General features: G+C 38.6%; 2 protein-coding genes across 3 annotated transcripts in view; one reads left to right on the forward strand and one right to left on the reverse strand.

The window, feature by feature from the left end:
* The window catches only part of CNST (consortin, connexin sorting protein), a 49,245-nt gene extending 40,227 nt beyond the window's left edge, over nucleotides 1–9,018 (reverse strand). The window contains exons 1-2 of one of the 2 annotated variants that reach the window (XM_053938387.1): nucleotides 8,894–9,018; nucleotides 7,095–7,191 (exon numbers count right to left, since the gene is read on the reverse strand). The gene's annotated coding sequence lies outside the window, so the exon portion shown is untranslated. The remainder of the gene's footprint in view (nucleotides 1–7,094; nucleotides 7,192–8,893) is intronic. The other variant, XM_053938388.1, reaches the window with a different exon arrangement.
* Nucleotides 9,019–9,142: 124 nt separating this feature from the next.
* Nucleotides 9,143–19,811, forward strand: TFB2M (transcription factor B2, mitochondrial). The gene is made up of 8 exons (XM_053937682.1): nucleotides 9,143–9,444; nucleotides 10,249–10,337; nucleotides 11,261–11,414; nucleotides 11,874–12,022; nucleotides 13,611–13,700; nucleotides 15,948–16,010; nucleotides 17,221–17,372; nucleotides 18,685–19,811. The coding sequence occupies exons 1-8, from the start codon at nucleotides 9,144–9,146 to the stop codon at nucleotides 18,869–18,871; spliced, it is 1,185 nt and encodes a 394-aa protein (XP_053793657.1). The 5' UTR covers nucleotide 9,143; the 3' UTR covers nucleotides 18,872–19,811.
* The last annotated feature ends 4,055 nt before the right edge of the window (nucleotides 19,812–23,866 follow it).

Consider the following 23,866-nt stretch of genomic DNA (forward strand, 5'->3'; position numbering starts at 1 on the left):
ATTGTTGCAGGGTTTTTAGTATCTTCTCCCCCACACACTTTTTTTACTTAAATACAAGCAGCTTTACAAGTCCTAGAGAAAAAAAAAAATCGATTCAGTGAAAATGAAACAAGTAGTTTTAGAAATCTTTATGGTTACAGAGTTGGTGCTTCTACCATTAGAACAAAAAGAGGAAAACTGGAGAAATACTAAAATTTAAAGAATAGTTAAACCTAATCCATATATTTCTTAAGAATAAATCTGTTGATCTTTCTGATAGCTGGTGTGAAGATACTATCATTTAAACATTCTCTTGTGATGTATCTCTTTTCATATTGATAAATAATCTTCTACAAACTAATAAAAACCAATGTGAAAACCATCATGGCCATACACTATCAAAACATATACTGGAAATTCTTCTTACTGCCCATTAACATCCACATAGAAGGAAAAAAAGGTTGATCCCATTCTATGAACATTTCTATTTAATACTAAAATGAAGATTCAGTGATTGGGGGCAAACTCTAAATGACCCAGTATCTACATGACACTATGTAAAAACTACATACAACATAGCATTACGAGTTCATTAGCTTGCAAGAAAAAGGACCATGTCTACTATGCTGTTACAGGAGCTAATAAACAAAGAGCACATATGTTCTTTAGAGAAGTGCAAATGCAACTTCTCTACAATAGTTTGGTTCTTCATCTAATGTGGAAGCCAAGATATACCTACAGAAGCCTGGAATATTATCATCAGAGTGCTAGTACAAAAGTACTAGCTGCTGAAGATGTGTCTGACCATCACAGAATTTGCTACAGAAAGAAATAGAGAGCAGGCAAAGGTGATAGGCAATTCATGTTGCTGTAATCATCTCACAAAGCCAGACCAATTCCAGCTAATACAATTCTGCTCTGCATTATGTTTTATGTGAAACATAATAGTTAGAACACTGCTGTTTCAAAAGGAAGGGAAATAAAATATTCATATATTTGTTTTCATTATCCGACCTGACACCTCTGCAGAAAAGCACACCCCCATGCTGTTGTGCTGTCTTATACCATGGGCTCACTGGAAGTTTATCAGTTCAAAAGACAGACTAATGTACAAACCTTTTACTGGGCAGCCTCACCATGAGAAAATCTCATTAATGTCCTCCTGACTGCTCAGTATGCCCTGCCTGGCTTTGAAAAAAAAATGTACTAGGGGTAAAAATATCTTTTTACATGCTTTCTTCTTCTGTGTCAGATACACAGATTAAGAGGTCTATTTTTTCAAATGCATGAGGTCTGCTTTCCTTCAAGAAGTATTCAGATACCAGGGTGGTTTATCTCATTTCACTGAATTTACAAAAACGTCTAAGCGTGAACACTTTGGTGGTTTTTACTTTCTGACACTGATGTGACATTTCTCAAGCAGCAGTGGCATTTAAAGGCACACTGAGCTTCCCATCTATAAACAGCAGGAATAGTGAGGTTTAAAGAGGAAGCTTCACATGCTATTTTCAACTTCTAAGCTTCCTAGTCATACTGCTTATTCACAGTTTTAATAAACAATGATAAACATACTGCCAGGCACAATCTACTATTCCATATTTAACATTACTTAAAAAATATGTTTCAGTCATGTAGCCAAATACAAGAGGTATGTCTGGAAACAAATAGTAGCTTTTAGTAGAATATATGACAGTTCTCTTAAAAACCTCTTTGTCAGCACTCGAAGTACACGATGATGAATCCCCCAAGTGTCTGAAAAGTTTGGGGTTTCAAGCTTCACTAGAACAAATTTGACTGAATGTTACAAGAACAAAAAGCAACCTCACCATTCGATGTGTTCAATTTTTTTTGTTCATGTCTGCAACAAAACACCAGAACATATCTTGGGTAGAGATATGGTAGAAAAGGCAGTAAACCAGACTGCTTTAGGAGAATTGAGAACTCTCAGCATTCCAGCTCTCTTATAAACAGTCTAGACAAATGTGGTTCAGGAATAACCTATGAGTAACTGGTCTTGTCTTGAGATGCATGAACCTCCTTTTAAGTCTTCTGAAAACTAGTAATTTGCCCTTTTTGGTTTTTAAATTTTCCTTTAATTGAAGAACTCTCTGATTTTTGTTACACTTCAGAACATGTGCACAAGTTTGATTACAAAGCATAACAAAAACGAAAAGCTTCCTATTAGACAAATTTATGCATCTTTTCTAGGATAGGTACTTCTTCCTTACAGGAAAAAAAGAAAAAAAAGTCCTGCAAATCCAAAGATTCACTCTTATCCAAATCTTTACTTTCCAAGGACCTGAGAAAGCTGCCGGATCGTACCATCTCATAAGAGGTTGCTAAAAAACATATGATATAAAATCCCTCATGATCTCGGGTAACAATTTTCAACATATATGAAAAAGCAGAAATGACAGAACAAATCCCTTGAAATCGTAAGAAGAATGAGGCAATTATCTAAAAGTTGCCCAACTGGGCAAAGAAGAATGTTCAAGACTTTCTGAGAATTAAATTTCATAGTGAGACTGAATTCTGTACTTCTTTATATTGATTAGGGAAAAGCAAGTTTTATAGCTCTCATCAACACACATAAAGTTAGTATAATAAAAATATTCTATAAGGTCCTAAATCATATAAAGGCCAGAAGCAACCACATGTAGAATGGAAAACTGTCCATACAAGTTATGAAACAATTCTTATCCATAAGTATTACATACTTGCAGTCCCTCTGTTATCAAGCCAGCAGGTCCAAGCAGAAGGTTAATTAAGAATAGAGCTAATTGTTAGAGCTTCAATAATTGCCATCATTAGAAAATCAGAATACCCAGCAGCTCTACTAAAATCTTGCATCTATTTGCTTTATATTTCCAAAAGGAAGGATGGTTTAGTTTCTACATTATTCAGTGTCAGATACAAATGAATGAGATCAAATCCCTTCTTTGCTCTGAACCTCCTCCACGAAGTCAGTCACACTGTTACATCATCTGTATTGCATTTCTTAACCAAAAGGAACTGATATATTTCACAGGGATGTGGCAAAGAATAATACAATGAGAGATTATGAAATAAATATTTCATACAAGGACTGTAAGGAGGTACAATACATTTAATCTGGTCTTTTTTCTTCTTTCTTTTTTTGGCCCTTAAATGCATGAGCAAGAACTTAATCATGTATGAACTGTAAGAGACCTATGTTAAGCAAATCATAACCCCCAAAAAATTAATCACTGGTGTAACTTGGCTGAAGTTAATGAAGCTGCAACTACTGAAACCCAGTGGTGAATTTAGCCTAGAGTGCTGTTACAACTCTCCCCCTTCCAACAGGAAGTTATTATGGTAAATTCATTTCAGCTCTAATTGTGTAAACAGACATTGGCTATATGAGCCGTCTCTAACAATTTACACATCCTTTTGACTAACAGATCTTAGGGAGGTTTTCTGAAGCACACAGTTACTAGTTTCTCCTTACGGAATTTGAATGCTTGCAATACCTGAGCCTGTAAACAGAGATCTAATTTGTTTCAGATCAGCTTTTCAAAAAACTATGATCAAGGTCACTTTAAGTAGTTTCTATTTTAAAAAGATCTTTCCATTACAAAATCCCCACTATCACAAACACTGACAAAAACTCAATACTGTAAGGTGGTAAAAGCTAATTTCACTTAAAACCCAAAGTGAGATTGTTTCAGTGATTCCATGACAGAAGAAGTTAAAAGCCCATAGAGAAATTGAATGACTGTTATTTCTCCTTTTGTTAATGATGTTATATTTCAGTAGTAACATAGTAGACTTCAACAGTCATGAAAAGAAAACGAGAAAAGCCAGGTAAGAAACTAAGCAGCTCCCAATATAACACTGGACAAAGAATAATTTTATATGCCAACTCTTGCTAAGATCAAATCTTCCTAGGATCAAATGTGTAAACTCTGCATGGTGTACGTCACTTTATAAAATAAATACACGAGTCAGTGAAAATGCCAAAATACTACTGAACAACTGACAAATGTGTAATTTCAGGACAAGATGCACCCCAATTTGTTTATTTTGCCAAACTGGGTCAACTGTAAAACTGTAAAAACAGAATGAACAACACCTGAACTGTGATCCAGGTCCAGATGAAATGTTGGTCTGAAGTGATAAAATCATCATGCCCTCACTCAGAGGCTAAAAGCACATAAAATTCCAAGTTATAACCATTAAGAACCTCCCAAATGTACGTTATGAATTTCCATATTATTTCAGTAACATATTCATCAAGTGAACTTAAGAATCTTCCTAACATGCTCATTTTACCAAGATAAAATGAATACCATGATTAGTTTTATGTTCTTTCTTTTTTAAAAGTTATTCTGGATTAATCTGAACTTGCCCTCCAGTGCAACACTAACGTTCCAAACAAAAAACCCAAAGAAATCATTGGCATGGACAGAGAAAAGCAGTGCTACAGCTCACATTTTAAGGCCACACATTAGCAATTCACTTGGGACAGGTGGAGCAGCGTAATGGAACAACAGTGGAAAAAACTTCACAAGTGCGCTAAGCAACTCTGTTCCTAAAAAGCAAGCACCCAACACAGCAAAATTTGTCTACAGCAATCTCTGGCACTAACAGCATTTCACCTCTACACTTTCCTTATCAGTTAGCCAGACAGTTTCAAAGACATCACAGTCATATTTTAACTAGATTAATAAGAAAAAAACAAGTAAAAAAAATTTTGGTGCGACAGGCTCTCGAGCAAGGCAACATTTCAAAAGCCTTCTGGATAAAGACTTACGATGAGATAGACACACAAACACATGCTGAGTGAATTTAAGTCAGAAGAATATGCTCACCAGAATTCAACGAAGAGAAATTCTGAGAGAAATAAACAGAAAAAGCATCTATTTGAATGTTTTTGCTCCTGCCCACAAAGGTTTAATAGTTCTGTTTTTTTGCATGCACACAAAAATTATTTGCAGTAAATTTAGTGCTGATGAAAGATGCCAGATTGATAGCCCTAGGGACTGAGATTCTCTGCACACACAGACAAAGTACAGAGTGAGAAATCTGTAACCCTGCCAAAATGCCTTATAATACACAGCTTATGCAACCATCTTCACACTACAAAACCCTTCACCTCTCCACTGAAAATGTCCAAGATATTGCTTAGTGTTCATTAGAAGGAAAATAAAACATGGACACTGTTGTTAGCATCAACAGGGACAGAATTCAAGGTATCAGATAATTTTAAAAACGTTTACTTTTGTTCTGAATGGTTCTTTTGTCAGCTGTGAACTTTGCTGCAGTGTTTGTAAGGTTGCAAAGTCAATCTGCACCTGGTCTGAAAAAGCTTTCCTATTAAACAGCATAGTATTACATAAGAAAAATAGCAAAGGAGTGGCTTAACTTTTTTATTCAAATAAGCTTATTCTAGCATACATGACCTCACACCTAGTGCTCAGAAACTATCTCAAAGGAGAACTGACTTGATAGTTTCACTTAATTGGTACCTAGGCAGTCACTCTCCACTGATCTGCACAACTGATCTAACAGACTTTTAATGGGCAGTAACTCCCTATTAATCAGGTTTTCAGTGCTAGGCTGAAATCCACATTGTCACATGGCGCAGGCGAGCGTCCAAGGAACCTTGGATTCTAATTTTCCTTGCTACTAATAACTTGGCCAAACAGCAAAACTCCCCCCACTCCCTAGCCACTGTCCCCCTATCCAAATGTCAAGTAATTTTTAATTGTCAACAGAGGACATGTAGGAAAACAGTAAGTTAAGGTTTGTAGACTGCAACAGCTCTAAATACAAAATTTCTGACCTCCTTATAAAGGCAAAGACTTTCACTTCAAAGGAAGATGTCCAACACAACTCACAGGCTGCAAACTCACTGGATCTCAAACCAGATTGTGGCATAGGATTAAATTCTATTTCAGTTCTTGGGAGATTTCCTTTGTGCATATATGGGCTTGGAGCGGGGGACAGCGATGGCTAGGAAATATGACAAAAGAATGAGACTACTCTCTAACAGATTTTAAAAAATTAATTCTTCCTAGAGACGCTTTTCCTGAATATGTAGTGCTTAGAGCACTTTTGAAAAGATCTCTTACCACTCCTGCTACTATTTTCCTTGGTCACCAACCAAAGCATTACAACAAAATAATTCAAGTATGCTTAATAAAATAAATGAAAACAAGAATTCTGCGTCATCCTGCATCTCAGCAAAGCAGAGACATTTCTGTCAACTCAACCATGTAGCAGATCATTTTATTTTCACATTTTCACATTACTGAAGCAAATAGGCTTAATAGCTCTATTGTAAGAGCTTCTTTCATTTCTGTTGAAAGCTTTTTCTAAAAGTCACATTAGAGGTAGTATTTGGTAACTTTCAAACTTAATCTGTATTCTGAGTCTTTAGAGGAGACTCTATGGTAAGTATCCACTAGGAGGACAAGGAAAAATACCATCATGCAATTTTCCATTGAAATACTCATCAGTTTCTTTTTGTGGAAGATAGAAATTCTGCCAAATTTGTACTTAAAATGAAGCATGGGCATAAGAGTTTGAAAAACTGAGATCAAGATCCAGGTACTTCTGCAATTTTCACCCTTACTTAGAAACGATTGCCAATATTTACTATGGCTAAGTGGTTACAACATAGCAAAATAATACTAGAAGACTAATGCTATAATATTAACTTGAAAAATAAGCTTTAAATTGGGCCAAATAAAGGTAAATGCAAAAGGTATTTAGAACCATTAAAAAAATAAAAATCTCTTTACTATCCTTTTGACCCATACAACTAATGAGCTCTTTTGGTTCAAGCATAGACTGGAATCCAATCAAACAGGTAACCCTTTTGATTCCCTCTGATTTATTTCAGGAAACAATAATTAGGAGGAAACAATTCCAGAGCACTCAACAATGCACATACATTACAAAGACATAAGGCTGTATGAGGTAAGACTGTAAATTCAAATATTTGCACGTGGTGATACCTGGATTAAACTAGAACACATCCATAGTCAACCATAATGTAAAAATAACTGTTCAAATGTCCCTGTGACACACTTCAATGTATTAAACAATTTTCTACATTGTAATTTCTAAATAAAAAAAAAACCACTTACCATTTTCCTATGGTTTCATCAGTTTGTCAAAGATAATGACCAGGTCATAAAGAGGTAGTCCTTTATGCATGAAAGATTCAGCATATATTTAGCAGTTCTAGCAGGGGGAAAAAACCAAACCATGAGTTTAGCCCATAGAGACCTGCAGTTCACAGTCCAGGCAAGCACTAAGCTAAAATAAATAAAGTCATGAAGATCAGTGTATCATTTCTAGTGTAAGAAGACTTGTCAGGGCATTTTGTCATCTGGTTTTTATTACCAAACACTCCTTTGAATAATCTCAGTTGCTCTGAACAGTCCATTCAAAGATGACCCTAGCACTCCTGAGTCATCCAGCTGACAACAAAAACTTCCAAAATTCATTAATTAAGCTTAAAACTAAACCTAACTTTTCTGTGGCCATAGCTGTCAATAAACTTTGATAAGGAATGCTGAATTAGGACATTACTAGACACTTGCTTTAAGAAAATCAAGTTATGCTTGATGTTCTAAAAGTCCTACAAATTACTAAATTATCAGACTAATTAGTAAGAGAGGAAAAAAGCTATTAAAACATAAAGTCCAGTTTAAAAATGGATTGAGGTCTATCCCATCATCCAGCAGAACAATCTGTCCATTTCCCTTAAGGCACAGGGAAAACTATTACAGGACTCAGCGTAAAAAAGCTGAGTATTTAAAAATAAATTGCAGAATTGAAGGACTGCTGCATTTGCTAAGGCATTTTTCTAAATTCAGCCCAGCCACTCTGCATGCCACATGTAGGTCCCCCAAAAACAGAACAACAAAGCCACAATTTTCTATCCCAGTTTTTGTTTTTGAACAATATACCAAACAAAACGACTTTGTTTAGTAAGTAGAAAAGTGTTAATTTCTCATTTCACAAGCACAGAAACAAGATACAAGAAAATAAGCAATTTGCAAAAAATCATACAGAAAGTCTACTTATCAACCATTAATTTGAAGACCAGGTGTACCCTGTGATTGCCAGATCTCTCTTGCCTTCTGCACAAATGAGACAGGGAGCAGGGAAACACGTTTGGAAGGATTCCTCTCCCTTCCCCCATCACACTCCGGCCACTCACCTGCCACTGACAGGTTTTGGCACAGCATCCCTGAAGGATGAACTCCAGTTTGGCAGAACTTGAAAACGTTTTGAAGATGATCTTAAAGTTATTTCTCGTTCAGGCATTGAGGACATTGCCGAAAGGACAACGTCACTGCTATTGAAAATTAGAGGTTTTGCATAAACCGTAATTGCAACAAGGTACGGAGCAGAGAGAAGCCGGCAAAGACGGATGCCGGAGATCGGCCGGAGCAGAATCCTGCACCTGCTGAGAGCGGCAGGGCGATACAAACAACCGAGTCCCGAAGTGACTATTTAGCTGCAGACGCGGAGATCAAAGACTCCCGTGAAACACCCAGGCAAACCTCAAGCTAAATACGTAGCTCCTGGGACTTCACCGACACACGGAGCACACACATCGCTCCACGGGCGCCCGGCAGAGCGCTGCCCGCCGGCCCGAGCCCCCTCCCGAGCCGCCTCTCGCCCCAGCCCTGTCTGTGCTCCGCTCCGGGGCACCGCACCAGGGCCAGGAGCCGCGGCACCGCCACCTGCCCACCTCGGCCGAGGCGGGCAGCGCGCCCAGCCCGCCCGGCACCGGCTCCTTCCCGCCGCCCGCCCGGCGGCCCTAGCCCGCCCTGGAGCGCCCGGTGGCGGCCGACACAAGCAGAAGGCGGCGGCGGCGCGCGGCACCGGGGGAAGCATCGCATCTTCCCCTCCTCCCCCGCCGTCAGCTCACCTCAGCTCCGCGGCGGCTCGGGCGGCCGGGACCCGCCAGCCGGCATGGCGTGGAGGCGCGGGCGCTGGTGCTGCCGCAGGCTGCCGGCGGTGCGGGGCGGGCACCATAGAGAGGGCGGGCGGCGGGCGGAGAGCCCTCCGCCGGCGGAGCGGAAGCGCGCTGGAGAGGCCGGGCAGAGGAGGAAGTGACGCCCCGGTTGCCGCGGCGATCACGCACCCGGAGCTGGAAGCGCGGCGCGGGCGGCGCGGCGATGCTGGCGGGCCGGGCGCCGCTGGGCGCCGCGGGCTGCGGCCGCCTCCTGGCAGCGGGGCTGCGGCCGCTGCTCTGCGGGCTGTCGCCGTGCTGGGTGACGGCGGGGCGGCAGTACCCGTCCCTGCGGGTAGCGGAGCCGGCGAAGGAGAAGCGGCTGGTGCGTAAGGAGCAGCGGAGCAGCCTCGTGGTCCGCCGCTTCATCGCCTGCCCGCAGCTGGCGCGCACCGTGCGGCGCTGCCTGCAGAGCGGAGCCGGCCTCGGCCCCGGCCCCCAGCCCCTCCTGCTCGAGTTCGCGCCCGGTGAGCTGCCCGAGGCTCCGGCGCGCCCCAGTGACCTTGGGGGGTCAGTGCGAGCTGCCGCCCTCGCCACCCGCCGTGCTGGCACCCGGCCCCGCGGAGGGCTGGGGCTGCTGCCGCGGGAAGGGGCTGGGGCCGTGCCTCTCCCGGGATCTCGGGCGGGGGTGGCAGCTGCGCTGCGTTCCGGCGCTGCCCCGGCCGCAATCCCGGCCGGGGGATGTCCCGGACCCGCGCCCCGGCACCTTCCCGGGACATGCCTCGGGTGTGCCTGGGGGCCCCATTTATGCAGAGCCTGGGGGATGAGTGGGGTTGCAGTCTGGAGGCTTGAGTCACTCGTGTTAAAACTTTGCTGTAGAGTGACCAGAGATGGTATTTTCTGTCAAGTAATGCTGTGGTTTTATCAGTAAAAGCACACTCAGGATTATGGGCTATGGCAGATCCTCTGCGGTTACCTAATGGTTCTTTTGTTTGCATTTCTGCAGAATGTATTTTAAAGAAAATATGGATAAGGTTTCACAGTATATTTCAGTTGGCAGAAGAAAAAGTAATAGAAATATTTGAGACGTTATCTGCAATGCTGCTCAGTATCTAATTGTAACGCCGTGCTTAGTGTAATACAGTGAGAAATCTCGAGCAGGCTGCCTGTAAATCGTTTCTCCAACTCTTGTTTTGAAGTGTGTTTAACAAACACACCTGTTGAAGGTGATATATCACAACTATTGTGTTGGGAAAATCACTAAAGGTAATCACTTAGAAACAAAAATGCACTGCTAATTTTTTTTTTTTTTCTTTATTTTCCTGCTTCAGGTCCTGGGATTGTGACTCGATCTCTGCTTGATGCAGGTTTTAGAGTGGTAGCTCTGGAAAGTAACTCAGATTTTCTTACAGACTTACAGGTATACTTTTGATTCAGTTGCATGTTTCTAAAACAAAATTAAAGGGAAATGAGAAATTAGGTTAAATTGTTGTGTAATTGTTGGATCAAAAAGGAATTAGGCAGTAGTTGTTACTTGCAACATCTGACATAATGCCTCATAACACTATGTAGTTTGGCATTGTACATCACAAATGCTGGATGTTTTTTAATGAATTTGGCATTTTGTGTATGTAGGAATTGGAGTTCATACATGGTCTTTCTATGCATAAATAAAATTCCATGCCTAAATTTGAAACTGTTCGGAGTTATTGTAGATGTTTATGTTTAAGCAAGAGTTTTGTAAGAAGCTGTAAAAATCTGTAAAAATACTCTTTAGTTATTCTGATTATGTCAGTTTTATTTAATCTGTTTTCCTACAACTGACACATGTGTTGTCCTCTCTGCTCACCTGGGCTTTGCATGGATTCAAAGGGGGTCAGACTCAGAGCTGCAGAAGTTGCTCTAGAAGGTTTGCATTACAGAGCTGGTTTGGAACCAATGACTCTCACCCGACTTAAAATGTGTATAAAAGGTATCCTCTCCACAGATATGAAGAATTCTAGTTTCAATTTGTTAAAAGAAGCAGTTTGCTTAGTTTAGTATTTTGTGTGTTTTTTTTAAAAACATGGCACAACATCTTACAAATTTTTGAATGTGGTTTAAAGCTGAAGTTGAACAGCACAAAAACTGTCAAAATGTCCTGCACAGTGAAGGAGGCAGTTATTTTTATCAGCTGAAAGAAGCTATTCTTTTTTATAATCTGTAAGAAGCAGCTCCGAGGTTTGACTCTTTGACTGGGTAACAATTTTAGGTAGTGCTGGAATGCATTTTTGTTTGGGTTGGGTGTTTTGCAAAGCTAGTTACTGTATCCAGATTTCTTCAACTAAAGTTATTTTTATTCAGTCCCTAGAAAATAGCCTGGATGGGCAATTAAAGGTGATTCATGGTGACTTCTTCAGACTGGATCCTTTGGCTAAGGGAGCTTTGAAACCACCTGCTGTGTCTTCTGACCACCTTTTTAAAACCATGGGTGTAGCAGCAGTTCCTTGGAGGGCAGGTATATGTTTATGATCCCACACGTTACAAACATGTGTTTCAAGGGTGCATAGGCAGTTGGGCAAAAACTTGGGGATTTGCTTTCAGTATATATATATATATATATATATATAAAATATTTAATTCAATGTTCTATTTAATACACATGCTGGATTGATAGATGCTGTTTTCTACATTTCAGCTTTGCTTAAGACTCATGATAGCTTCAGAACCACCCCTCTCCCCCTCACCCCCCCCCCCACCGCCCCATGGCAATATCAGATTATTTTCTTGTCATTTAAAGTTTTTGTCTCATGCAAACTGGGCTTAGCTTTGACTAAGGCTTGAATTGTATTCATTCTTGAACAACATGAACTTAGAGACTTTCTTAAGTTTTTTGTAGTTAAGACATTAGAATTAATGAGATTGTGTAAGACTTACTGCAAAATTTTAAAGATACTTTTGCTATTGTGGGAAACAGATGTTCCTTTGAAAATTTTTGGAATCATACCGCAACCGTTGGAAAGAAACAGACTTTGGAGACTTCTTTTCGCCATGTATGAATGCAGTTCCATATACAGATACGGAAGAGTAGAACTCAACCTCTTTATAAGTGAAAAAGAGTATACGGTATGTGCAAAGCATTTTACAGGTAATGAAGGTGTAGTGCTTCACAGAACACAAACCCATTTATATTGTATACCTGATGTTTTTGCTAGTGAATTTTTTTTTACTACCAGAATTTTTAAGTGTTGTCAGTTTCCTACTTGTTTGCTTGATGCTGTGATAGCACTATTAAGAATCATTCTGTTGTCATTTAACTGCAAATTTTAAGTATACTTGAGAAGTATATGCAGCAGCAGACTAGCTGCTTTCCATTGTAAATTGTGAGGTGATTAAATTCTGTGCCATGCTTTTGCAAAAAGCTTTTTACTAGTTGCAGGTAGTAGTTAATGAAGACTGAATTCAAAACACAAAAACACAAGAGGATTCCTAGTCACTAAATACTGATACAGTGAAATGCACTTGTCCTCTTGAGCTGTTTTGTATGCAGTACTGAAAATAATAGAGGCAATATATAATGTTTTACACTACTTTTTATTAATGCTCTGTACAATAAGGTGCAGAGCCTTTTCTGGATTACATATTCCTAATTTATGCTGTCCCAAAGCTCTAGAACTGTACTTATACTTCAAGGATGACTTCTTTTTCTCTCCCCCCCCACCCCCACAATGAAACTGGGAGGTTTGTACAGTCATAAACCTTTAATTACTTGAAGTAGACAAGGACTTCCAGGTCTGCTTACACAACCAGTGTAATGTCTAACACCCCACTGAAAAAAAATTAACCATCTTAAGTATATTCTTCTGTGAAATGACTGTTTGGACACCACTGAAATACCCACTTGTGTAGTATGTTTTAATGGTCAGATGTTTTACTAAATCTAGGGCAGCCTAAAACTAGGGCAGCCTACTCATTTAAGGTAGTCCCTGGTTTTTTTTTTTTTTTTTAATTAACTTTTCTGGTTATAATGTGAACTCTGTTACATAAGAGGTGTGTAGTTAAAGCTATTGGAACCTTCTTTAACTAGACATTGTTGGATCCTTTTTGTTGGTTGTTCTGGCTTTTTATCATACGATGAGGCTATGTAAATCTATTACACAAAGTTAAATCTCACTGCTACAATTTACTTCTTTCTTTGCCCTTTTTGAGAAAAATCACAAGCTTTTCTTTTTTCCTTGCCCTAAGAGTTGTTTGATTTGTAACATTGATCAGGATGATGACTGTGCAAATTGCTTTATGTTCAGCGCGAATGCCTGATGTTTTCCTTACTCTGCTTTGTGTGTCTTCTTGGGAATATTATCTTATCAGTGTAAACTGATAACTCTGCCAAAGTTATGGTTTTTATATGAAATCTGATCCTTATTTCTCTTCTGTGTGAAACTTCTCTGCCTTAAAAGGGACCAGAAGGTATATTCTGGAGAGTCATACATGGTTCAGTTATCGAAATAACTGCTGTGAAGAAATACTTCAAATATTACATCTTCTAGCCCTGTCTTCTGACAAGATAAATTAAATAACACAAAGCACATGTTAGAGGCCTAATGTAACTTTACCTTGGAATTTTAGACTTAACTGAATTTCTTACTGTTTTATATAGTCTTTTCACAATCTTGGTTTTTGCAACAAAAATGGTTGCTCTTTGCCATTTTTTTAGGTATTAACAGCAAAGCCTGGGAAGTCGAAGATTTATCAAGCACTTACTGTACTTGCACAACTAGGGTATGAAATTGAACTACTGCATAAGGTAAGAGTTTTGTACCAGCTGATATGGCCTAAAGCTATGGACATGCATTTAGAAAAGGGTTTATAGTGGTTTACCATTGCAAACTAATTAGAAGCTAATTTGATGTTTAAATCAGTTGGAGAACTGTAGTTCACTGGGTCTTCCCTCACATTCTTCTTTGTAGGAGGATGTGGAATGTTGGAAAACTTTTGTAAAAAGCTAAACCAGTCATGTTTTGTGTATAACTCTTTCAATTAAGCAACATTGTTATTCACTATGATGTCAGTGTTTTCACTGCAAGCCATTGCACTCCAAAACATTTATTCTCAGATTCTGGTAGATTAAAAAAAGATGTTTACACACCAGATAAACCTTTTCCATTTTGCTAATGGTTGTGTGAAACTAGAAGTCTGCTTTTCCAATTTGTCGTAGTCTGCTCTTTGTTATATCCTCTGGATTTTGCCAATGCTTTTGACTTCCTAAGCTGTATTCAGTAGAAATTTTTTTGAGTCTTGGTGCTTTAATGTTCCAAGCATACCTGCTTCTCCTACTAGTCAGTACCTTCTTACCTTGTGAAACATGCTATGGTTTAGTTTTAAAAGTTTTTTTTATGTTGTCCCCCAGTTCCTCATGAGCATATGGCCTCAACTTTCAGTTAATTTATGCTTTTCAGAATTATCTTTGTGCTCTGTTTTTCTAGGAACCTACTGTCAAAGTTTAAATGTTTTGCTAATCTAAAATAAGGTTTCACTGTCCATTATCTTCCAAATACCTTATACTACAAGGTATACATTAAGGTAAATATTAAGTAGTTGAAGATTAGTACTTTTTGAAGGAGGTTACCTGACTAACAGGGATAAAGTAGAAGTGGAAGCATTTGATGTCTCTTTGCCTCAGTCTTTAATAATACTGATAAGCCGTGGGCTGCTTGGCCCCCTGAGCCAGAGGACCACGAGTGTGGGAACTGTGACTTTCCATTTATGGAGACTGAAAGTGTAAGGGACCAGCTGTATCAGCTGAATGTTCAGAGGTCCTTGGGCCTGATGGAATTCATCCCAGAGTACTGAGGAGCTAGTGAAGTTATGGCAGGACCTCTCTTCATCAGGTACCAAAGGTCTTTGGAGCCTGGGGTGGTCCCTGCTGAGTGAAGCAGGCCAGTGTTATTCCACATCCCCCTACAAAGAAGAATGTGAGGGAAGACCCAGTGAACTAGAGACTTGTTTGTCTAACCTCAGTACCTGCAGCCATTATGGAGCACCAGAGTCTGCTGGGTACTGTTGAAAGGCATTTGAAGAATAATGCACTCATCAGGCACAGTTAACATGGGTTCACAAAGGAAAGTCTTGTTTAACCCATTTGACACCCTCCTGTGATAAGGTCACCTGCCCAGTGGATGAAGGGAAAAGGTGGGTGCAATTTTTCTGGATTCTAAGGAGGCTTTTGATACTGTCCCTCACAGCATCTTTTTGGAAAAGCTGTCCAGCTGTGGGATGAGCAGATTCAGGGTGTGCTGGGTGAAGAACTGGCTGAAGGGCAGATCTCAGAGGCTGTACTGATTTGGGCTATACCTGGCTGGCCACCTGGGTGGTGAGTTAGCAGGGTGTGCCCTGGCAGCCAGGAGGGCACACTGCACCCTGGGGTGCCTCAAACAGCATCATCAGCTGGTCAAGAAAGGTGATTGTCCACTGAATTCAGTGTTGGTGCAGCCTCACCTTAAACACTTGGGCAGTTCTGGGCTCCACAGTTTAAGAAGGATGTGAAGGTCCTTGAGTGCATCCAGAGGACAATAACGAAACCAGTGAAAGGACCAGAAGGCCATGAGGAGCAGCTGAGGGCTTTGGGCTTATCTTGTTTGGAGCAAAGGAGGCTGAGGGGTGACCTCACTGCTCTCTTCAGCTTCCTGAGGACGGGGAGAGGGATGTCCTGAGCTCGTCTCCCTGGTATCCCTGATAGGATACATGGAAATGGTTCAGAGCTGTGCCAGGGAAGGTTTAGACTGGACATTAGCAAGTACTTCTTTACGGAGAGGGTGGTCAAACACTGTAACAGGCTTCCTAGAGAGGTGGCCAATGCCCCAAGCTTGTCAGCATTTAAGAGAACATTTGGACAATGACCTTTATAACATGCTTTAGCTTGGCCAGCCTTGAATTGTTCAGGGAGTTGGATTAGATGATCTCACTGTAGGTACCTTCCAACTGAAATGATCTATTCTATTCTAACAGAACACTTCAATTCCACGATACATAATACAATTGCTTCCTCCCATAGGAACCTTGGTCTTCATTTGCAACTAATTTGAAAAATGGAGGACTGGCGATACCAAAAGCTGGGGTAAGATTTTTGTATATGTTTTTCTTCTGAAGATGCAGCTAAACTACTTTTAATTAAAGGTTAAAGGAACTTTATAGCAGCATTTACATATGTTTTTTTTAAGAACTTTTCTAATTAATATTAAAGGCAGCATAGAGATTCATCAAAAGTGGAGTGAAGAATTGCTATTATCTTAGAAACTGAAATAAACTAATATCTTTATTGTCTGTGATGAAAAAAATATAGTGAGTAAACAGCATAAAGGAATATGAATAGGTAAAGTGTTTTCAGAGGAAGTTACTGATGGTTACATCTACCTGCTTGAACAAAACAAGTATTACCACAGTTAATAACACAATCAGTATGCTGATGGTTTTGATTAAAATAATTATTCACATGTCTATTATAGATTGCATGTGCAAGTTAATTGTGGAAAAGCAAGAGTCTCCATACTTAAATCTGAGAAGTGCAAAAATACCTTGTGTAAAGTTATTTACTTCTCTCCTTTGGAAAAGTAATGATGTTCCTTTGTATAATAAAGGAATATTCCTTTTTAATTCTGATAATATAAAAGCACGTTTAATTAATATTTTTGAGTTTCATGCTCCCCAGAAAACTGCTATGGTGCTGTATTGAGTGTAGTTTGCAATACTTCTATAATATGTGAGTGACTGGGTGTGCTTTATATGCTTAGTTGTGTGCTGAAAAGCCATGTGGAGAGGCCCATCAGGTGGGCTATGCAAGATGTACTAGGACAACGTCAGAAGTACAGCTGTCAGATCTAATACATCCATTGCTGCCAATACAGAAGTACATTTATTTCCTTTGAAGACTCCACTTTGTCCCAGTTTTATAAAATCCTCATGTTGCAATAGTGTCTTAGAGTTACACTCACATAATTATGTCTTTATATATAAAAGGCAGGTCTGATACCTTGCATAATATAGGAATACAATAGGCCATATAATATCTTGAAAACTCACATCAAGCCTGTATTGTCCATTTAAACTAAGAAAGTCCAGTCCTAGAAATCAACCCCAAATGATAGTATCTTTCATTTGTTTTCTATTTCCTTTTCTGTTTGAGGCACAGGCACATCTTCCAATGAAATCATCTTGTTAAAACTCTTAATAAGAAATGTTATTGGTGGCAAAGATGAAACTCTTAGCTTAAGGTAGATACTGTCTCAAAAAGTAATTTTTTTCAGTGACTTACTCTGTTTTTCTTGCAGCGGCTGCCAAATGACCATATCTGTTTGGTACGACTGACTCCTCAGCAAAATCTATTTACAGGAGGCTTGAAGCCCTCAAATGCATCTACCTTTATTTTCATGGTGAAACAGTCTTTTGCTAAACCTAAGTCTAAACTTACCGATAGATTAAAGTAAGTAAGAAAGAATTACAATTTTTATACTTCAGAGAAATATATGAAAATATTAAAATATGTTCCTGAAGCAGTATTTATTTGCAGATAAAATACTGCCTTTTAAAAAATGAACGAATTAATTTTTAATTAATAATCAGCATGTAGAATAGAAATTTCATTTATACAACCTACTATACAGTATTTTGGGGACTGTTCCTGTCAGGAAGGTTGGAAAGTATTTAAAATATGCAGTAATTCATGTACCTCCAGTGCAGCTTAGGTCATGTATCTGCAAGTTTTCATTTATTTTACAGATACAATAATAAAGCCACCAAGAGTTTTGCAGTTACAGAAACTAAAAGCTGAAAGAGATTCAGCTTACAACAGACATCAAAGTCATGCTAATGAAAACAGCTGAAGGTTATAGAAGGTGGAATGGGGACATCCTCAAATGGCTGTTATCTAATTAAAAACTTAGGCTTTAGACTTTACCAATTATGCAAGCTGTTCACGTTTCTTTATGATCAGTAGATTTCTGTTTCCCAGATATGGAAGGTGTTCACAGTCTGGAAAGCATTGACTTCTTGCTGATGAGAATAATGAATATACTTCTCATTTGCTGATAGTAGGTTATGAAAGTTAATTTCGAGAAGGGGGGAGAAAATAAGCTACTAAATTCAGTAACTCTCTTAGAAAGACAAGTGCAAAGAGCTTTAATGGATTTCTTTCTTAAAGCTCAGTGGTATACCTCATCTCCACTTGGTCCTTCAGCTAGGAAGTTGAAGGCTTCTAATATGCATCTTCTGTGTATTTATACACTCTTTTCCTGTCTGGGAAATAGTTGATGTATGTGCACATTTATAAAAGTATAGCTTTCATAGCAAAGATGTAGATGTGGGGAGGGTGGATACATCTGTTTATGTATAGAAGAAAATACCTGTGAGGTGTAAGTCACTAGTTCATGCTGTACTGAGTCATCCTTGGATTTAATTTCTCCAGCACTGAAACACCCTTTTTAGGCTGTAATGCCTGTAACTGACTTAAGAATTTAGGGTGGATGAGGGAGAGAGAGCACCTATCCTGTAATGAGGAGGTTTGTGTGTTTGGTATTGTCTGTGTGTGCTGGGGGCTTAATTTGCTATTGATGTGTTTTAATAGCAGAGGCTTATTCCTGTTTGCAGTATGGATTGAACGTAACTTGTGTTGCAAGAAGAGGTTAGCTTCTTCTAGACGCTGTGAAAGAGTGAAGTGGACCTTTAGATAATGTTTCATGCTTTTTAATTTTTCACAGAAATAAATGCTCCATTATGATTTTGTTTGTTTGTTTCAGTTCGTGGAGCTTGGACAATAGTGACACATTACTGAAAGCACTAGAAATTCCCAAAAATGCTGCAATGTGTAACTTGTATCCAGAAGACTATAAGCGTCTTTTTGAGGCTTTGCAAAACTCCGATTTGTTTGCTGAGACCTTCTTCCATGATGAAGTCTTGGCAAGTACAAGGACCATGAACTCCTAAATCTAAAGCTTTTGGAAGATCACCTTTGCTTCTGGAAGATTACTTTGATAAAAAGTGATTTAAATAAAATCGGACATACGGTTAGCTAGATGATTTCCTGTCCAAACAGGAAAAATTTAGCAAGTAACAAGAGCCCTTCTACTTAGGATAAAAGTAATGAATTCACAGTTATCTTTCACAATCCTATCTGGAATGGACAAGCTTTGCACACAATCATATCTGGAATGGACAAGCTTTGCAACTTTCGCAGGAGCTTATTAGCTCGTGCTACTTTTGGATGTACCACTTAAATGCAACTTTTCGTTACACTGTTGCTGTGTATTTACAACATATGAAAAAAAAATTAACAGACCAAATTATTATTTGTTTGGTTTTTATTTTAGTGCTTAATGATTTGAATGCCCTTTTGACAGATTCACAGAATACAAAGGTGTTTACAACAACTGAGCCTGCAACATTGTCTGCTTTTCTGAATTTGCAGCCTAAAGTCAAAAAATGCTAATAAATTAATAGTGGTATGTTAACAGAAGACAAGGTAATGACAGGGTGATAAAATATTAACTGAGAGTTGCTTAAAATAAAGATTATGATATCCCTGAGGAAAAGTTGTAACAGTTATTTCTTTTGAAAATAACAGAGACAACATGTACTAGTTTGTAATACAATACATAAACACCTACATGTGTATAGGGATTATTTTAGGTCTGAAAGTCATCAGAATATTCAGTGCTGTATAAATGATTTCAAATAAGGTGATTTTATTTTTTTAAACCTTTGCCATTAATGTGTAATACATGTACCAAAAAATTACTCAAAACCATATACTATTAAAATTCTGGTTTTAGCCATAGTACTCCATAAGGCAACCTGTTCCCAATTTCTCTGTTTTACCATCTAACTCTTCTGTTGTTGTTCAACAATGCTGAGAGGTTGTACTGTTTCTGTGTTGTATATTGTACCCTCTGGAAAGAGCTGTGGCAAAAAATACACTTCTTTAGCAAAGCACTAGTTTATAAAATGCCATTTTGGTGAAGGCCGGGCTATTTTCAGGCTGTGGATAACACTAGTGCCCCAAACAATACAAACAAAATTGAATTTCTTAAGGTTAGTGTGAGGTATAGATGTGATAAGCATTAATCTCTGTCTTCCTCCTGCAGTTCTGGCTGCAGATGACAAATTGACTTTGAGCAGCCTCAGTTCACTCTGCTAGCTAGAGTCCTCTTCAAGCTGCAGCTGAGCTTTTGTAATATTATGATGAAACTCCTGGAAAGGCTGAGGCTTAATTTGCCTGTCTCAGAGCCTTTATGGTGTTCTGGTGCAGGTTGTCAAGATTTCAGGCTCCTTTTCTGCTTACATCTCTGACTGTTTCAGAGAAACTGTTAATTGTCAATGAATGGCAACTTTGCATTAACAGAAGCAATTCCACCTTTTTCAGTCTCATTAAATGGTAACTGTCTTATCTACTAGTCTGCAAGACTGCTGTGTCTCTTGGGCTGATTCCCCCTCCCCACCTTGAATCAAAACACCTTGCTTTTGTTGCAGCAAGGTGTCTTACACCTCCAGCATACCAGGAGAAGTATTCTATACGTGAAATGTAAGACCACCACTGCCTAAATAAATTTCTTCAACTGTGCTGATAAGATTTCAAACACAAACTGAAAAAAAGAAATTTGTTTTATTTTGATGCTGTTGCAAAGCAGCACTTAATGATCCAATGCAGAGACTAACAGCAGGAGTCTGTAAGTGGAAGGAATATTGCATAACTGGGGACTTGAAATGAGATTTAATGCTCAACAGAAATGCACCATTAAGGCTAAGTGTGAGCAATGTTTAGCCCTGATCACAAATGTGAAATGGAGAGAGAAATGCCTGTCATTATAAAAATTATTTAATATTCATGGAAAAGATTGAAAATGTGAAAATTACTATTGTATATTAATAAATACACAGGGAGTGAAAATTAGGTAGGTCTATATATTTGATTAATTGATGCTATCCACTCAATAATTCCTACTGTTGTAGTATTTTAGCTTTTGTAGGATAATGTTGAACTTTCACTTCGCTTTCAAATTTTTAACTGTATATAAAGGCTTATCATACATTTCTGTTACTATTTTTAACCAATGCTGTACTATTTGTATTCCTTTCCTTGGCATTACTGCCTTTTTTTTTCTCAAGACTGATTTAATACATGAACCTCTGAAACATGAACCACATGTGACGCACTATCTAGTAGAACACTTTTAAGTGTTGCTCTCACTCTTCCAATTTTTTTGAGGAGCTGCCCAAAAATGGTGTTTGGCATTCCATATTAAAGCACCAGTATATCATAGCTGATACATTGACTGTAACTTTGGAGATGCTAAGTCTTTTCTAGTGGCCCTCATCACTTGTGCCATCTGTCTGGGAAAGAAAATTATGACTATGCTAGCAATTGCCTAAGCTCTTCCTAATTACCTATATTTAAATCATAACAAACACAAATAGAGACAGAAACAAACTTGGTCCAGTTAATGAGAAATTTTGCCACTTGGAATTAGGTCAGTTAAGTCGAACTCTATAGTCAGTTCACTTTTGATCTAGAAGGGTTTGTGACCTTGCAGTAATTAACCCAGTAGATGCTGTGATAAGGGGTTGTTAAGGTGGAATGTGTCTGTACTGGCTGTAAACCTGTTCTGCACTGGACATTTTAATAATTAGAGCTCAGCCTTGCAGGCTAATGATAATGTTGATGGAAATGTCAACATAAAACTTGAGAAACAGATTGTGTGGTATAGTTTAGGATGTGCAAATGTGATAGGAAGAAACTGAGGCTTCCTGAGAAGCATGTTGAATTAATTGTTTTGTCAGACTGAACACTTATCTGTGGGGCTGCAGATTGAAAACTCTGACTTGAGCTTTGTAAGACATTAATTAGCAAAGGCATACCTTTCTTCTATAAATGTTGAGAAAAATGAAATAACAAGTTACTTTTCCAGAAAGTGTAAGTCAGTAGGAGATGTTTATTTGTTCACATTATATTCTTATTTAACAGCTATTGCATCTTTCCTTGTGTGGGCTGTTTAATTTGTCTTTGCTAAAAATAGTGCACTGACTGTCCCCAGCAGATAGAACACAACATGCAGCAAGCACAGGAAGCCCAAGGGAAATTAGGAGTAGTTAAGATACACCAAATGAAACAGTCGATTCTCATGATGTCTTTAAGCACTCATGTGGTTGATCCTATTGATACAAGCCCAGATAAACAAACAGCTCAGAACTTCCTGAGCTTGCTTCTGTCATTTGAAGGAAATGGACTTGTTTGGGGCAGGGAAGATACAATGGTTTGGTAAATTTCCCAGTTAAAAAAAAAATCAACAGATAAAATCTATGTGAAATTTATTATGAATTTGTGCTTAAAATGCTTCTGCAGTGATTTTTAATTTAACATTCTAGAATCAATTTTTCACTAGCACACCAACATTGAAAGTGAAGAGACCTCATCAAGAGATAATGTGTTCATAAAAGATTTATCTGTACTTACAGGCTTTCAACTAATTAATAGATAGCTATTCTATGCTGTTAGTGATACAGATTTTGTACAATCCAAAATTTAACATTTTGTCTTTTGAGCCATATTTTGCTCCCAGAAGAGAAAATCTATTTTGTGCTGTGTTGTTTGGAATGGCTATTGCACATTTATGAGTAAGGAGCAGAATTTGAATTACTTCATTACTGCAGCTCTTTCTCTAAATTCATGTTGTAAAACATGCCGTCCTGAGATAGAAGAGCTAAAGCTCCATGACGGTGTCTCCTGGCAGTAAAGAGGTATGACTAATTCAGCAGCATCAGCCACAATTAAGTGATATTTCCTTCAAAACTGCCCTCATTACACTCTTTGACAGTTTCTTCCGTCCAGAATGTGTCATGCACTTCAAACAGCTGCTGAGAAGTCTGACCTGTTTAGGTCTGTGTATGACTTGGTCATATAAAAATACCATGCTGATAACAGGGATTAAATTCAACTAAATATATTCTTGGGCTAAATAAGCACTTACTAGTGTATATATCCCTAGTATCATTATGCTTTCGAGAAAATTCAGACTGATGATTCCAAAAACATCCAAGTTGAGCATTCCATTGATCACCATTGCTCAAAGACTGTTGAATGGCCCTCCTAGGCACATTTGTCATTAACCCATAGACGTAGCTATCCAGAATCAGTTCTTCAGGCCCTTCATACAGATGTCCAAATATCCAACTCTGCATTAAAATGTTCAATGCTGTGTTTGAAAGCTTATCTATACAGAAAATCTCTATTACTGCAATTATGTTTTCATATCACTTGAAATGCAATGTCAACTAAAAGCTGTTTTCAAGTTTCTGTGGCTTGTTTCCTGTACAGCTTATGCCAAGCTGATGGAAGTCCCTTTCTTCAGGTGTACATACTTCAAATCTTCCTAGAGTAGCTGGGCTCTTCAAGGATGTGATTTTCATTTGGTTTGTGTGTCAGTGTGACAGAAGACTGGCATTCCCTCAGATGAGTTTTTGTACTTTGCAAGGTTTTTTTGTATTACTGGACATATAAGTGAGAAAACCTGCCAAGAAAAAAAGAGAACATAATGAAAATTAAATCTGGTATTATATATTTATATTCACTCTTCCCCGAGTGCACTTTTTGCAGTTCATGGGTAGGCCTTTAGGTTTATGCTTTTTGTTTGACCATTCATTTCTTAAATTTATTCACTAATAGAGGCAGATGTTTACTTCTGTTATTACTGGGCTTGTTTTTGATATAGGTGATTTGGGCGATGCCTGCTTAGAAACTAAAACATCATAGACAGGAAAATGCAGAACATTTAATAGGTGAAGAAGTAAAGCATACAGGCCAAACACAGAGCTACTTGCCTAATATTTTAATAACTGCTAAGGTTAATTCTTGAGAAACTCACAGTGTCACTGTAATTTAACACATTTTAAAAATTTGCTAGAAGAGCTAAAGATAAGCATAGTAAC

Source organism: Vidua chalybeata, chromosome 3 (assembly GCF_026979565.1).
Source record: "Vidua chalybeata isolate OUT-0048 chromosome 3, bVidCha1 merged haplotype, whole genome shotgun sequence".
Taxonomy (NCBI): Eukaryota; Metazoa; Chordata; class Aves; order Passeriformes; family Viduidae; genus Vidua; species Vidua chalybeata.

Coding starts and splice junctions, on each gene's coding strand:
- TFB2M (XM_053937682.1), top strand. CDS start 9,144: ATGCTGGCGGGCCGGGCGCCGCTGGGCGCCGCGGGCTGCGGCCGCCTC. Junction 11,415..11,873: donor AGCAGTTCCTTGGAGGGCAG/GTATATGTTTAT, acceptor TGTGGGAAACAG/ATGTTCCTTTGAAAATTTTT. Junction 16,011..17,220: donor TGGCGATACCAAAAGCTGGG/GTAAGATTTTTG, acceptor TTTTTCTTGCAG/CGGCTGCCAAATGACCATAT.